We start from the raw sequence: 15,473 nt of genomic DNA, 5'->3' as shown, positions 1-15,473 counted from the left end.
TAGTCCATACCCGCAGAAGGGACACAGTATTTCTTATCTACTTTTTTGTTAGTAGCAGGAGCAGAGGCTAGTGTCTGCCATATGTTGTCAGCTGCTTCCACAATGGCCTATCCCTAGAGGATAGCAATTATTGAGGAAACAGGGGGCCTCAGGTTCTTTAACAGGCCTTGTTTCTTCTCTTGGATTTCTGCCAGTTTAACACCTTGCGTGCTGTCAGCCCTATGGAATAAGTCCTGAAACCCCCCGAGATCATCGGGGGGAGGTGTATTGCCAGGAATAACAACCTCTTCAGGCGAAGATGAGGACAGATCAGTTGGCGATGACGGCCTAGGAGGAGAGTCTTAGGAGAAAAGTGGGTCTCCTCTTCCCCAGACTGAGGTGGCTGAGATGGAGGGAGCGGCTCTGATGGTGGTGGAGATACCGGAGATGGGCTGGGAGACCAGGACGCCACAGAGTACCTTTTTGGTGACTGACTCCCGTCATTCCTGCTCATCTCACTCTTGAAGATGTGTCTCATAGTCCTGGGATCTAGTACAGCAAGGATGGTGATGATGCCTTGCTGGCAAATAGCATCTGTATGGGGAGCAGTACCAATAGCCATGTCTGTGTGAAGAGTAAGACTGAGTGCCTGGATGAGGGAGGTGGCGATATGGAGGTGCGGCTACTCTGGCACTTCTGTGATTCGACCTTGTACAAGGAAGGAGATCACAGCTTTAGAAATAGTGACAGCGACATGGATCTGCGATGAGGTAACACAGGATGCAGGAACAGTATGGAATCGAATACCATCCCTGGGACATCTGTGAGGTAACAAAAACAAGTGATGACAACAAGCAGCGCAGTAAAGGCCCAGGAGTGTGCCAGTGCTTTGTCTTAGACTTAGCCTTAATGTGCTTAGGGTCTGCGTCTGCATTTTTAGCTAGGTCCTTAGCAGATGGTGAGACAGTCAGTGCCAGGGCTGTTGGTGCCAAAGAATCACAGCTGGGTGCCAGGACATTTGGTGCCAATGGAGTTGGTGCTGTGGGAGTCAGTGCCGTTGGCATTGGTGCTGTGCAGGTCGATGTCTTGGTCGGTGCTGGGGCCTCTGGTGCTGAACTTTGTGGCATGGAAGCTGTTGGTGCCGCCTTTGAATGGTCGAGAACCGATCTAGCACTCATTTCCGTTTTGTGCACTGGTGCCATTGGTGGAACTGTTTTCTTGGTCTTGGCCTTTTTCAACACACCAGAGACCATTTCAGCAGCTATCTCAGCCTCACTTGTCATACCTCTAGGTAAATTAGACAATGATCAAGTCAAGGAGGCTCTAGGACACATGCAAGGGTGCTTCAGCAAAGAGTGCTCTGTGCTTATGCTGGCTCAGCACTCTCAAGTGAAGGAGGCTGGAGGGCCTGTCAAACAGGATCATGCACAGATGCATTTCCTTGTCTCTCCGGGCCTGTGCAGTAAGCTTTGAACTATGTGGGCACTTCTGTGGAACATCTGAGGCGGGCATTGCCCCGAGGAAAAAGAGTCGCACTTCTTAAAACTGGCTGTTCCGGGCACGATTATCACAGTTCTTTCAAATGTAGACTGAATTACTTTAGTAAAGATAAGGAGTCCCTTCGCTCCACAGGGATTGTCAATGAAGCTTAGCTGATAGTTGACTTAACAAGCAACTTGGAAAATCCAACTTTAAACTTCAAACTTTAACGTACATGAAATAGAGAGTTTTTACAGTTTAACAAACCCGAAGAGGGGAGATAGAAGAAGAACGGTTGAGCTGAGGAGAAGGTAGAAATTCTCTCTGCAGCCGCTGGCGGTTGAGAGGAACTGGCTGAGACCGGGCTGCACACGTGATAGAAAGAGTGTGAAACGGCACGTTGGAGCCCATGCGTGCATGGGCCAGCTGAAAAACAGCTATCAAGATCTCCGCTGAGGCACCAGGGCAAGCCTGATCCCTAAGATGGAGCACCCACAGGGACGCTCCAAGAAGAACAGCAGTAGCAGGGAGAGCTATTCAAGAGCCAAGAAGGGAGTTAGAAAAGACCAGTGATTTTATTGCAAGAGACAAACCACTGCACAAGCAGGGGCACTGGTGTCTTCTCCAAAGGGGAGTATGTTGGACTTAGCTCCAGTTTCAGAGAACCTCAGTCCACCAAAGCACTCATCACCCTACTGAACTGCAACCATTGCAAGACTCAACCAGCCCTTAATGGCTGCTGGCAGCAGCCACAGTTCATTTACCTAGCAATCATGACTATAAGTCTGTGCAGGACGTAAAGACTACAGATTATAGCACATGCAGCATTTTGTTTGGAACCAAGGGGATTACATACATCCTGGTACACCTAATTAACGATGAGTAAGTGACCTGTGTAAGTCAGTAGTCACCTTGTTACGTGAAGAGGGCGGTGTCATAACCATGCTAAAGGGGAATAGAGGAAGTACACATGTCTCATTGCCACAGCTCTCAAGGCATGTACACGGTGTGGTGGGAAGATTGGTTACTTTTAAAAAAAAACTTGCGTGAGGCAATTCCAGTGTCTGGGCAGAATTAACCTATTCTAGCCAGAGACCTGGACAAAAATGTTTATCTTGGGGAAAAAAAATATCAATCTGTCTTCAGAGCTGAAGGGGTTGTCTGAGGTCCCGTGATTTAAAAGTCTCTCTCACATGCATAGGAAAACACAGTTGATTTCAAAATGGAGATCGCTGGGACTACCAAACATTTTACAGTAAAGCCAGGCCTTATGGTAGAAAGCACAGAGTGCCACCTGCTGGCAGAAATGCCAACAGCACGAAGAAATTAAATCCCCAAAATTCACAGCTGATCACCGCACTGTTTCGGTGCCCTCATACAACTAGCTCCTCCCATTGCATCACAAAGATTAATTTTCTGGGCACAGTGCTGAAAATGTTATTTTGTGGTTTTATCACCTGCACCTATTTACACCAAGTTTATTACCTACTGTGATTCTAGCCTGGTTGGAAGGAAAAATGCTGTTGGAAGATAACAAATAATTCTCCACTGGAAAAACCTGCATGTCCTGAAGCTAACCTGACAAATGCATATACTTGTTGTAAAACACCTCTGGTAACTTCTCTAGAAAACGGGTTAGCAAGAAAGCTGACTTCTTGACAGGCAGGCGGACTAACCATATATTAAGTTCAAACTTTGACATATTTTAATTTCAGTCTTCAAAAGGAAAAGTTGGAATTTAACAAATTATGTGTCTGAAGTGCCTTTTCCAAGGTTTAGATGGTAGGGACTGCATAGAACTTTGATCCACTTCCTGGTGTTCCTGCCAGCACAAGCAGCCTGATGTGTCAGACACGAAGTAGTTCTATTCCATTTGAGAATTCAAGATATTCTCAGAGGTTGAACTGGAACTTCCCCAGAAAACTGCAAGTCACCCAGAGGCTGTTCACAGTGAGCCTGGTTAACAGATTATTATTAGGCCGTTTCAGCTAAGTTCCCTCTAATTTTTGGTCACCTATGGATGGAGTAAATTTTGTTATGTGCACCAAGGAACATGCAGATGGGCACCACTAGTAGAAACATGCTGCCAGCTGTGGGCACTTTGCTCATCAGCTGGACAGCACCTGACTCTCCCTTGGTAGCTGCCCAACTACTCAGCTTAGAGGGAACACTGTTTCTCAGTGCCAGGCCGTGTCTACACTAGCCAAAAAACTTTGAAATGGCCATGCAAATGGCCATTTCGAAGTTTATTAATGAAGCGCTGAAATACATATTCAGCGCTTCATTAGCATGCAAGCGGCCGCGGCACTTCGAAATTGACACGGCTCGCCACCACGCGGCTCATCCAGACAGGGCTCCTTTTCAAAAGGACCCTGGCTACTTCAAAGTCCCCTTATTCCTATGAGCAGATGGGAATAAGGAGACTTCGAAGTAGTCGGGGTCCTTTCGAAAAGGAGCCCCGTCTGGACGAGCCGCGTCAATTTCGAAGTGCCACAGCCGCCCGCATGCTAATGAGGCAGTGAATATGTATTTCAGCGCTTCATTAGTAAACTTCGAAATGGCCATTTGCATGGCCGTTTCGAAGCTTTTGGCTAGTGTAGACGTAGCCTCAGAGATGTGTGCAAGGGCTACTGATCACTTTCAGTTGGTACTTTCATTCTGTTTCACTGAGTTTACAAGATAGATTTCACTCACAGTTTCTATGTCAGATATAAAAATAAACTTCTGATTTCCCCGCCTTGTGTCTAACTGAGGTATAATGATAAGTGGTTGTGATCATCAGTAGTGGAGATATACACCTATAAGAGGGGGTGATTTAGTGACAGTATAATTGACATTTAAAAGGTACACCAGTTCATGCTAGCGAATAACTATGTTGCCAATAACGCATTAGTTGATCAAACTGACATGCAGAGAAGTGTGCTTGATTCTTACGTACCTAATGAAGTGAGTTCTATCACTCAGAGGGTAGAAAGCCATGCTTTTAGCACTAACATCCCAAAGCTCAAGTCCCAGGACTGAGACACAAGGTAGCTAGACTTGTCCAGGCCACTGGCTGACTGACTGATGAAATGGGTCTGTCCCATGAAAGCTCATTGCCGAATAAATCATTTTGTTAGTCTTTAAAGTGCTACATTTCTGCTGTTTTGTTTTGTTGACAAGTCAGTGAAATGGATGCTACTGTGAGAATTGGCAGCAGTTACAGGAAACAGATGTATGGGGTTACCTGTGTGCTTGGTATCTCCTTTCAGAAATGAAGATTACATGGAATGCTGCCACTCAAACACAAAGCCTCTGCATTCTGCTCAAGCAGAGAAAAGACCAGGTGCCAACACGAAGGAGTAATTATCATTACAGTTGCTACAGCCCTTTTCTGCATTTGCCTCTGATGAAATTTCTACAATGGACTTATAAAATACACAGGAGTTGAACTTAGGTTTGTTGTAAAGCCTTTACCTGCATATTCATCCAGTTCTTGCAGCTTGGACTTATTGATGTCTGTAGCAATGACCTTTGCCCCTTCTTTTGCAAAAGCCTTAATACAAACAAAAGGAACCATTAACATTTAGAGATTATAAGTTTTACTGGTAAAAAAGGCTGCCTTCTCTTCTGACTTCCTTCTTGGACTGAAACAGGAGCTGACTGAAGCCAGCGAGTCTCTTACCGTGTGTGTGTGTACACGTGTGCGCGCATATGCACGCACATAGAGAAATTATTTTATAATTGGAGATACACATCTCTTAGAACTGGAAGGGACCTCAGGAGGTCATCTAGTCCAGTCCCCTGTGTGCATCTTCACCTGGCTAAATATCCAAGCACCCTGCTGCTAGCTGAGCTTATACATGCAAGAAGGGAACAGAACTTATGATGCTTATGCCCTAACCCAGGAACCCAATTAAAGCAGTGGGTTCTGCTACGTGAACCAGCACAAGAGTGAGACTGGTACATTGTCTTTAGTAAGGACAGCACCTATACCAGCCAGTACGTCACTAATGTGTTGGGTCTGGTCCTCAGCTGGGGAAAAATCAATGGAATACAAAGGACTTCAGTGGAGCTATGCCAGCTTGCGATATGTCCCACAGTTTATAGAAAATGAGTATTTTTACATAGTGTATCACAGCCAAAGAACTGAAGAGTACACTACTTCAGGGAACAACTTTTCTTAACTGTGCCACTCACTACATCCAACAGAATCAGATAGCTATTCCTATCTGAGAGACAGCCCTTTTACAAGGGAACCCTGATAATCACCCATGTCTATTGAGAGAAAACTACTTGTTCTACTTCTGCTATACAGCACACTCCTCTGCTGATCACAGGTGGCTTGAAATCTTGACTCTGAAGCAAGAAGCTCTATCCCCAATAAGTGGCAGTTAGGTATTCTCAGAAATTGTATATCTACAACTGTGGCCATGTAGCACTTTAAAGACTAACAGAATAATTCATTAAGTGATGAGCCCTCGTGGGACAGACACACTTCAGATCATTGCCGTACCAGAACAGACTGGTGTGGCTATGATCTGAAGAACTGGTCTGTCCCACAAAAGCTCATCACCTAATAACTTATTCTGTTAGTCTTAAGTGCTACATGACTGCTTTTTAGTTTTTGATAGAATACAGGCTAGCATGGTTATCCCTCAGTCGCTATACAGCTGAGGTGTTATCTTCAGAAGGTCAGCCATACCACCTCCCTTCAGTAGCTTGTTGCACATTTACAAAGCAAATTAATTAGAAAAGGAATCTGCTTTGCAAATTAGCTGTTCCTAGTGAATGGGTATTTTAAGGCAAATTACAGGATTAGCAGTCCTCAGTACCAAAGGCATTAGTAACTAACTGCCTGGCAAAGCCTGTGAAAATTCTGACAACTAGATACCTTGCATTGTATGGCTCATGCTAGCTTTGCTAGTCCCTGTCTATAGTTCACCACACATGAAGCCATCTGGGGAGAGTAGATCAGAAAAAAAAAAAAAAAAAGACATTTCAGGTAAAAAATACCCATAAATTCATTCTGCTTTTCAGAATAGCTTGGGCATCTTGTTTTCTCAATTCTCCACTGAACTTTTATTAAACAAAAATGTTCAAGTTGTGGGAAAAAATTCAATTGCAACCAAACCAAACATTGAAATGTCAGCAAGACAAGGAACCAAGAGAAACAAACTCATTTTTTCCATTTAGAATTTACCAATTCTTTCCCCCACTCATCTTAAATGTTTTCAGAAAAAAAAGATTTAAAAAAAATCCAACGCCAAACTTCAAGGTAAAAGATCTGACAAAAGTTTTTGATGTTGCTTTTGTGAACAGCTAGGGATCTGCATATTCCCGTCATCTCTTGTAAATCAACATAGGACATTCGGAATCAATGGGTATTGAGTTACATGAATTAACAAGTATCAGAGAGGTAGCCGTGTTAGTCTGTATCTTTGAGAACAGCAAGAAGTCCTGTGGCACCTTATAGCCTAACAGATATTCTGGAGCGTAAGCTTTCATGGGCAAAGACCTGCTTCATCAGATGCATCTAGTTACTAATGTGTCTGATGAAGCAGATCTTTGCCCACAAAAGCTTATGCTCCCAAATATCTGTTAGGCTATAAGGTGCCACAGGACTTCTTGTTGTTCTCGATGAATTACCAAGGTGCATCCCATTCTGCCTGGTTCTGTTACCACAGGGAACCCTGAGAGACTACTAATTTGTCTGACCTCAAAACTGGTACAAGACTAAATCTTGGGACATCATCTTCACAAAACAAAGCAGCAGAGCTGTTTGATGAAAGTCACTGATGGCCTTCCAGATAAACAACAGCTAAAGAGAACAACAAAATGTCTTGTGGCACCTTATAGACTAACAGATATTTTGGAACATAAGCTTTTGTGGGCAAAGACCTGCTTCATCAGATGTTCTCAAAGCTACAGACTAACACGGCTACCTCTCTGATACTTGTCAACAGCTAAAGCTCTCTTCAAAGCCAGAAGCAACTCATGACTTGAAGCCAACACCAGTATGTCCCTGTACCCTGGCCGTGAAGATCTTCCGGTGAAGTTATTTATAAAGCAGCAGGGAATTTTGACAGCATGACTCTTGAATGAATTTTTCCAGAATGAAACTAAAGCTCTCATGGTGTAGCAGGAACATAATTTCATGTGCTTCACATGGAAAAGTTGAAGGAGTTTGCTCTCATTTCATTTCCAGTTGGATAATAATGCGTAGTTCAGTATGGGTATCATTGGGCTAAAGCAAAATAGCAAAGCTAGCAAGGAACTAGGAAGAAGAAAAAGAAGAATGGATCTTTCAGACTTACTAGAGCAGTTGCTCTTCCAATCCCTTGTGCTGCTGCCGACAGCAGTATTACCTTTCCATCAAGCCGACCCATGGTGCATTCTGCAAGGATTCAAATTTTGTGACATATCTCAAAAGAGAAATGAGTTAACATGAGCTTTAGGGAATTGAAAACAGGTGCATTCAGTAACTGAACAGGTGACTCAGAGCATCTGACACCGAACAGAACTGGAGAGTGGCTTGCTCTTCCATAGGCTAAGAAAGTTTTCAATATGTCTATTTCACAGACTGGGCTATAAAATGAGAAACTTAACAAGGGCTTGGCTTATTCCTGTAGGCTGATCTGAGTCTCCAGTGCCCTTTAGCAGAGCATGATGTCATCATCAAAGTGCACGATGGGCTACAACACCAAGCAGTTGACCACTACAACAAATACAGACACCATCACGTGGGATGTGCAGTCAGCCTGAGCTGTGGATGGTTTCTCAAGAGACCCAGGATCTGAGATCAGAGTTGAAAACTGAGGGAGACAATCATGCCAGGCCTTCTAATTCTCTCCGCCATTTCAGGAGTGTCCCTTCAAGTAAGGGAAGTTGTTATAATACATCACAGGCATTTTATCATTAGTTAATGCTCATCAGCTCGGCAGATTCTGGGTGAGATTTGCAGGCCCAGTGCCTCTCAGAATTTACTAGGCATTAGGTATTCAAATTCCCATGGTAGCCTTAGAAGTAGATATGAATGAGATCAAGTGAGTGTACACACCTGGACTTCAGATTAATTTGATACTATCCTGAAAGGCAGAGAAGTGACAGGTTTTAGGGAGTTGCAGGCAGGCTACTTCAATTGAAGTAAATGTATAACAGATTATTAACTTTGAGGAGAATCCAAAACCCAGAAAAGCCTGATTTCTACTCATCTCGCAGATAGCTCATTTGATGCTGCAGGCAGAAAAAGCTCTAGTGCCCTCTGCTGCTGCCTGTACGTATCACAGGCAAAGAATCTCCAGGTAGTTGAGTTAGTTTGATCTGAAGAGACAATGGAGGAGTCCTGCGGCATCTTTAGGGACTAACAGATGTATTAGGGCATAAGCTTTTGTGGGTAAAACCCACTTTAACAGTGGAGTAGATATTACAGAGGCAGAGCATGGGTGGCGGCGATCAGAAGCAAAGCCTCCCCCCCCAGGTTTTAGCGCTCAACCTCTCTTTCGTACTCTTACCGTTTCTGAAGAGACTGGTGACTCATTCCCTGCTCCCTCCCCTGCTGCTCCCAAAGGTGATCTGTTAACTTAAAAGTGAAAAGCCTTCCAGATCTTTTAGCACAAAACCGAACCTCTAAGAGTCACTAAACGGTAATTAACCATTTAACAGGCATGTGCCAACCTGAATTTACTGACAAAACACAGTTGTGCATTTCTATGCCTAGCGGACCTTAGTTTAAAAATTGCTTTAAAAAAAAAGTCAAATCTCTAAAAGACACCCTTGCATAGATACTTCGATGCACAATCTGAATATTCAGCTTTAGCTTTAAATGCTTGGATCCTCAGACAGTTTGTCAGCAGAAGAGGTGGGCTAGGGAGGTTGCTTCTCCAAGCAGCAGCTTCACCCATGTCCTTGTCCTTGGCTGCTGCCTCTGCTCCTTATGTACCTGGGCCCATTCCAGGAGTACTGGCAGCTTGATAACCCAGCAGCTGTCTCTCAAACTAGAGCAAGTAGCCCAGGCCAAAGGGGAACTTCCAGAGGCTGGGCCTGGCTAAGACACCATCTCTCCTTTTAACTGTACCGTGCACTTTCCACCTAGCCTGAGCCCCTCACACCAGCTTCTACATCTCCAGACACAGGATGCTCCAAGCTGGGATGGGGAGGAGCTGTACTGTACATCCCAGGGAAGCATTCCACAGCCAAGCTCTGGGACCAGCAGTCAGGAGCAGCTCAGAGCTATTGCCACTCAAGGCACTTAGCTCCCTGCCAGGGAGCAGATTCCTCCCCAGCTTCCCCACACAGAGCACAAGGGCCTACTGGCCAGCTCCTACGCTAGCTTCCCTGAGCACACTAGCTCCTACGCTTCTGCTTCCCTGAGCACACTCTCCCCATGATACTCCAGTATCTCCCCTTTCCTGCCTCTGGCTTTCAGCCCAATACCCTCCCCTGCCCCCTACTTCTAACCTCCAGTATCTCCCCTGCTCTCTCCCACATAACCTTAAGTCCCCTTGACACCCTCTCCCTCCACATAGCTTCCTGTGTTGCTAGTTTAGCTGTTCTATGGCTAGCTACAGCAACGTCACCAGGAAGTCAACAGCTTTGATTAAAAGTCACAGTGATGTATTGAGGCAAACCTTGAATAAATCTCAAGCAGATTGATAAGGCTGCTCAGTTGAGCAGCAAAATGCTGAACTGGCAACACTGTCAGGCTGACGTAATGGGGGAGCAGGGCAGAGATTCTTCCTCTGCCTCGTGGTATGTGTGACCAGCACCTCCATGAGTTCTGGACTTCTCTGTTTAGGACCTCAGCACTGTTGCGTGGTGTGGCTGGGCTTATAGCTCTGAGTATGTAATGCCTGGAACTCTAACACTGGTCTTACACTTAAGTACATCTTTTGATGTTCTTAAAAATACCTCTGCCTCATGCCTCATGTTTTTAAAGCAAATTTTAAACTAAGATCTTGTAATTAACATGTTCTGAGTAATAGTTACTCATTGAAACCATTAAAGTGGTAATGAAGCCATTAACCAGGCATTTGCCAACCTAAGAGCTATATTATCTGTTTCTGAATTTACTGACAAAAACAGTTGCGTGTTGTGGTTGTGGTAACCAGTACCACAATGCACAGCTGTTTGTGTCAGCAAATTCAGAAATGGACAACTCATATCTCAGGTTGGCAGATGCCTGGTTAATGGCTTCAATGCTCTGGTAATAGGTCTGGCAGGCTGGAAGGCTTTTTCACTTAACTTACTAGATGCCCTTAGCAGGAAGGCTCACCAGGTGCAGCTGTCAGCTGCAAGAGCCTGCAGACAGGGTCTGAATAAGGGCAGGAAAAGTGAGTCAATGGGCACAGAGACCCAGGTGAGACAGACCCTTCCTTCTTATATCCACTGCCCACGGCAGCAGTGTGAGGAGCTAGTGCCTCTGCCATGTGTTATGGGCCAGCCTTTCTCCTTCCAGAGCAGGGAGACGCAGTCTGGCTGCGGTTCTGTGTTCCAGCTCTTTGCAAGAAGTACCAGCATGCTGTTCTGGAGTATCCCAGCGCAATTCAAACGTGGCTTCTGGCTCCCTGCCAACTCCAACCAGGCCCCCACCGTGCTCAAAAAATACGGCTAATGCACAGGGCTGGACCAACATGGCAATGAAGCATGCAGCCTGAACAGTGTGGTGGTGACTCAGCAGACCATAGACTCCTTTGGAACTAAACTGACAGTAGAGTCTGACATTTTACTTTTGATTCAGGCCAGATTTTACAACCTGTCTCCAGGCCCAAAGGCTGAATGCGCTTCGATACCGCCTCACCTATTTCCAGCCCAGCGCATTGGGTTTGGGGGGGCCCAATGCTTCGGGGGTCCTGGGAGATGAGCAGCAGTGAATGACCTGGCCCCAGCCTACCCCACGTCGCCCCAGCCTGCCAGCATGGCTCCCAGCGTTGCTTGAGGAAGGAGTGGGGAAACCAGAAAGAGGTGGGGCGGGGACTAGGAGTAGAGGCAGAGCTGGGTGGTCTGGGGCTGGGGCGGGCTGGGGCAGGGTGGCCTGAGGCTGGATCACTCACTGCTACCAGTTCCAGACCCCCTGCTACCCTCCCAGGTTACCCTGGGCCCTGCATCACCTTGATGCGGGGGGAGGGTCCCCAAGGCCGTTGCCCTGGTCCGTCCTATGGACGGGATAGCTCTGAAAATGTAAGCCCATAACATGGGTGAAGCCAGGCCCACATTCCTGAATATAGGTGGATCAGAGGCACCATGGGCCCATACAACCACCGGGGACCAGAGAGGCACAACTGGTAGTCACCCGTCAGCTCTGATGAGCCACCCCCCCATTCCCTCAGAGCCACGGATGGTGCGGTGCACAGCACTGCCACAGCATTTCAAACAGGCCTAAAACTTCAGCCACTGGCGGTGGCAGCTGGAGCTCTGGGCCCCAGGGCAAATACTCCCTTTGCCCCCACCCTGTCAGTGGGCCCAGCCCGATGTCCCTCACTGCCCTTGTTCCAACCACTCGTGAAACAAGAATGTGTAAGTGTGTAAAGGTACAGGTCAGTTGCTCAGTCTATCACAACCTTCCTGACTCTCTTTCTCCAGATGAAACTAAACAGGATGAAAGATGAGATAGAATAAAGCCACCCACCTTAGGATCTTCTCAGCAGAAGTCCAGGACCAACCACCTGACTGCCCGTTGAACAGGTCAAAGTTCAGGTTTTCAAATTGAATGTTGGATGTTGTAGTTCAGCTGGTGAATGGCTTTTCAAGACAGTACTTTTCCCTGATGAAAAGTTGAGGTGCTGCCATCTAGTGAGGTTTGAGATATAAAAACAAGTGATTGACATTCAAGAGATTCTTGGAAGCATTACCTGACAAGTTACTCTAGAGCAGCGTTTAAGCTTTTTGAGACCACAAAACACTGAAAACCAAACAATAGTATTTTTATGCAATTTTTATGAAAATTTTCTTCAAAAAATTTGTCAGACCAAAACAAAAAACACACACAACAAAAAGATAGCCAAGAACACCACACCCCAAACAGCAACATACACAGCAAAACCAAAATGTAATTTAATCAGGTATCACAGCAACGAAGTAATAACACTGTATCTGTTTTTAATAACACAAAATAGATACCACCAGTGTATTCTCCCAAATGCTCCCAGCATACTTGAGTTGTTCACAGAACACCAGTGTTCCACAGAACATAGTTTAAGAAACACTACTCTAAACAAAAGAAAACAAAAAATCCCAGCAAACCAAACCCTCAAAGAGCATGTTTTCCCCCCAATCATTTGTGTTGACTGTATAGCCCTCATCAGAAACCCAAAGAGAAAAGAATACACAATACATATGTAACAGAGAGAGAGCTGTGCTAGTCTATATACTATCAAAACAAAAAAGCAGTCCAGTAGCACTTTAAAGACTAACGAAATAATTTGTTAGGTGATGAGTTTTCATAGGACAGACCCATTTTTTCAGATCATAACCATACCAGAACAGACTCAATATTTATAGCCTTGATTACTATTTTCGGTTCTCTGTGCCTTAAATATTGAGTCTGTTCTGCTATGGCTGTGGTCTGAAGAAGTGGGTCTGTCCCATGAAAGCTCGTCACCTAATAAATTATTTTGTTAGTCTTTAAAGTGTAACTGGACTCCTTTTTGTTTTAATACATATGTAATAACGCTTTGTCAGCAAAACAACAGAATCAGATAGAGAAGATGCCTCCTGGATTCCCAGAGAGCCAGCAAGACAGAGTGACAAGCCCTGCTGGGAGGGCAGGAAGCACAACAGTGGGTGTTCCAGAAGTTTGTGAAGGAACGGATCCAGCTACAGCAGTTAATCCAGAATGTGACAAGCCCTCCTGTGCAGAAGGAGATGTTGCACTGGTGTTAGTGTGGGACTCTGGGGAATACACTTTGGGGATGATCCTTGGCGGTTCTGACTGATTTTCAAAGGAATTGGGACTGGTATGGGCTTGATTAAAGGATTACGGGCCCAACGTGAGCTCAAGGTGTTTACATGTCATTGAGCAAGCAGCAGGCTAAGAACTACAGTGTGTTAAAGGCTGCTATATTGGACCATATAGGCATGGCCACTGAAAGATACTAGAAGTAGTTTAGGAGAAACTGGTGGAGGTATGGAATAAGGCTGAGTGTTTGAGCAGAGTGGAATGCATGGGTGAATGGACAGTTGAGGCTGAGAGATCAAAATAGGGAACCAGGCCTGGAAAATGTGATGTTAATGCAGTTGATGCAGTGTCCTAGGTACCACTAAGACCGTGGTGAAGAGAAACCAGCAGAGACAATGGAAACAGTGGTAAAATTGGCAGAGGGATATGTTAAAATGGATTTTCAAAGTCAGGTGGCTGACAAGTGGGAAAAGAGGGAAAGATAAGATCCTCAAGCGTCCGACCTAGGAATGAGGCAGAAAAGGAAGGCAACTTTGTCTAGCTGGGATACAACCTATCAGCGTGGGAGAAAGGCCACACAGCAAAGTGGCCCATATATGGAATGTGCACTAAGAGAATATGGCGTTGGACTGTGGCGACGTGAAGCACTTACCAAAGATGCGGGTTCCTGATTCAACAGTCAGTGCTTGTATGGGATGCAGAGCCTCTGGAGTTTGCAATAAGTCTTACTCCATAGCAGACTAGAAGGAGCTCTGCCATCCTTGGGAATCGTTATGCTGTTGGGTGAGCCCCCTTGCATGGGTGATCACACAGGCATTACCTAAGTTGAAACTAGTTTGCAACCTCCATAATGGCCTTTTCATGTAGCTTTGTATGCACTATTTTCTAGTTGTTTTTTTAAAGCAAATTGCAGGGGAGTGAACAAACAAACCACAAATTCCAGCACATGGCGTCACATTGAGATGCAGTTCATCAGCAGGATTGGAACCATTACACCCTTCCCATTGACCTAAGGGAGTGACTGATATAGGTAGTAAATGGTCAGTCTTTGTGTGGATCAGCACTAGGCATGGAGTGGAAGGGAAGGACAGAGAGAGGGTGAGAGAATGTGTGAGTATTTCAGAGCCATTTATGGAAGCAGCAGAACAGCAAGACTCTAGTCAAATGGGGATTTCATTTGACTCTGGAGGGGAGCATTTAATAGCCTGTACAGATTCTTTTGCACAAGTACACCTCTTTCCTCTCCTGACCCCTTGTCCCAGGCTTATTCTCACTTAGCCAGTGCCGGTCACCATTCCTCAGGCTTCTGATCCCATTTCCAAAATCTTTGTGCAATTCCCCCTCCCCTATTTCACTCCATTGTTTCCAATCTTCCTTCCCAGCTCCTAGTCCCTGGTGCCCTGGCCAGTCAATCCAAATCTCACCCCTAGACTCTGGCAGGGCCCGTCCCAGTTCCTCTTCCCACTTCCTCAGCCAAAGTGTTTCTTTTCTCCCTCCCCAACTTGAGGTCTTCCACTCACCCTGCACTAACTCCTTGATCTTTTGAGATCCTTGTCCAATCCCAGTTAGACTCCCCCTCCCCCAGTTTAATTCCCTGTCCAACTCCTGGAACATCTAATCCCAGTTCCCTTCCTCCTGCACCTGGCTTCTCATCAGAAGCTGTATCTCCTCCCTCCTATACATTATCCTTGGTCAACTTTCCCAATCATTCTCTACTCCAATCTCTTCCTCTCCAGGCTCATCACAATCTATTCACCCTGTCTAGGAAGGTTCCACTCTTGTCCCTTCTGCACTGCGTGACTTACTGCCAGAGCCCAGAAGGGGGAGCATTGAAAGTACAGGATTGAGACATTCCCTGCTCTCAGCTCAGGCAGGACCTCCAAAAACAAGGAGCGTCCTAGTCAGCCCCAGCCTACCACATACACAGTACATGAAATCTTTGGAGAACTGAGTTGTGCTGCTGTAGCAAGTCTCTAAGGAGCACATGCAAAATGACCGAATTTGGGCACATTCTCATATGGATGGGAAAATGGCACATCACTGGCACACAGCCCACCACTGCCAAATCTCAACTATTTGCTTTAGAGCATAGGGATCACAAGGTTTTTGGGTTTTTTTTGTCAGGAAAAACCCATGGGTT

General features: G+C 45.6%; 1 protein-coding gene across 1 annotated transcript in view; it reads right to left on the bottom strand.

Annotated features, from left to right (window-relative positions):
* The window catches only part of BDH2 (3-hydroxybutyrate dehydrogenase 2), a 32,677-nt gene extending 20,565 nt beyond the window's left edge, over window positions 1-12,112 (bottom strand). The window contains exons 1-3 of the mRNA XM_074991990.1: window positions 12,065-12,112; window positions 7,755-7,834; window positions 4,915-4,993 (exon numbers count right to left, since the gene is read on the bottom strand). Coding sequence (XP_074848091.1) covers window positions 4,915-4,993; window positions 7,755-7,826 — 151 coding nt within the window. The 5' untranslated portion in view covers window positions 7,827-7,834; window positions 12,065-12,112. The remainder of the gene's footprint in view (window positions 1-4,914; window positions 4,994-7,754; window positions 7,835-12,064) is intronic.
* Between the last annotated feature and the right edge of the window lie 3,361 nt (window positions 12,113-15,473).

The sequence above is a fragment of the Carettochelys insculpta genome, chromosome 4 (assembly GCF_033958435.1).
Source record: "Carettochelys insculpta isolate YL-2023 chromosome 4, ASM3395843v1, whole genome shotgun sequence".
Taxonomy (NCBI): Eukaryota; Metazoa; Chordata; order Testudines; family Carettochelyidae; genus Carettochelys; species Carettochelys insculpta.
Note: the sequence above shows the minus strand (reverse complement) of the source record. Positions and strands in the feature narration are given on the sequence as shown.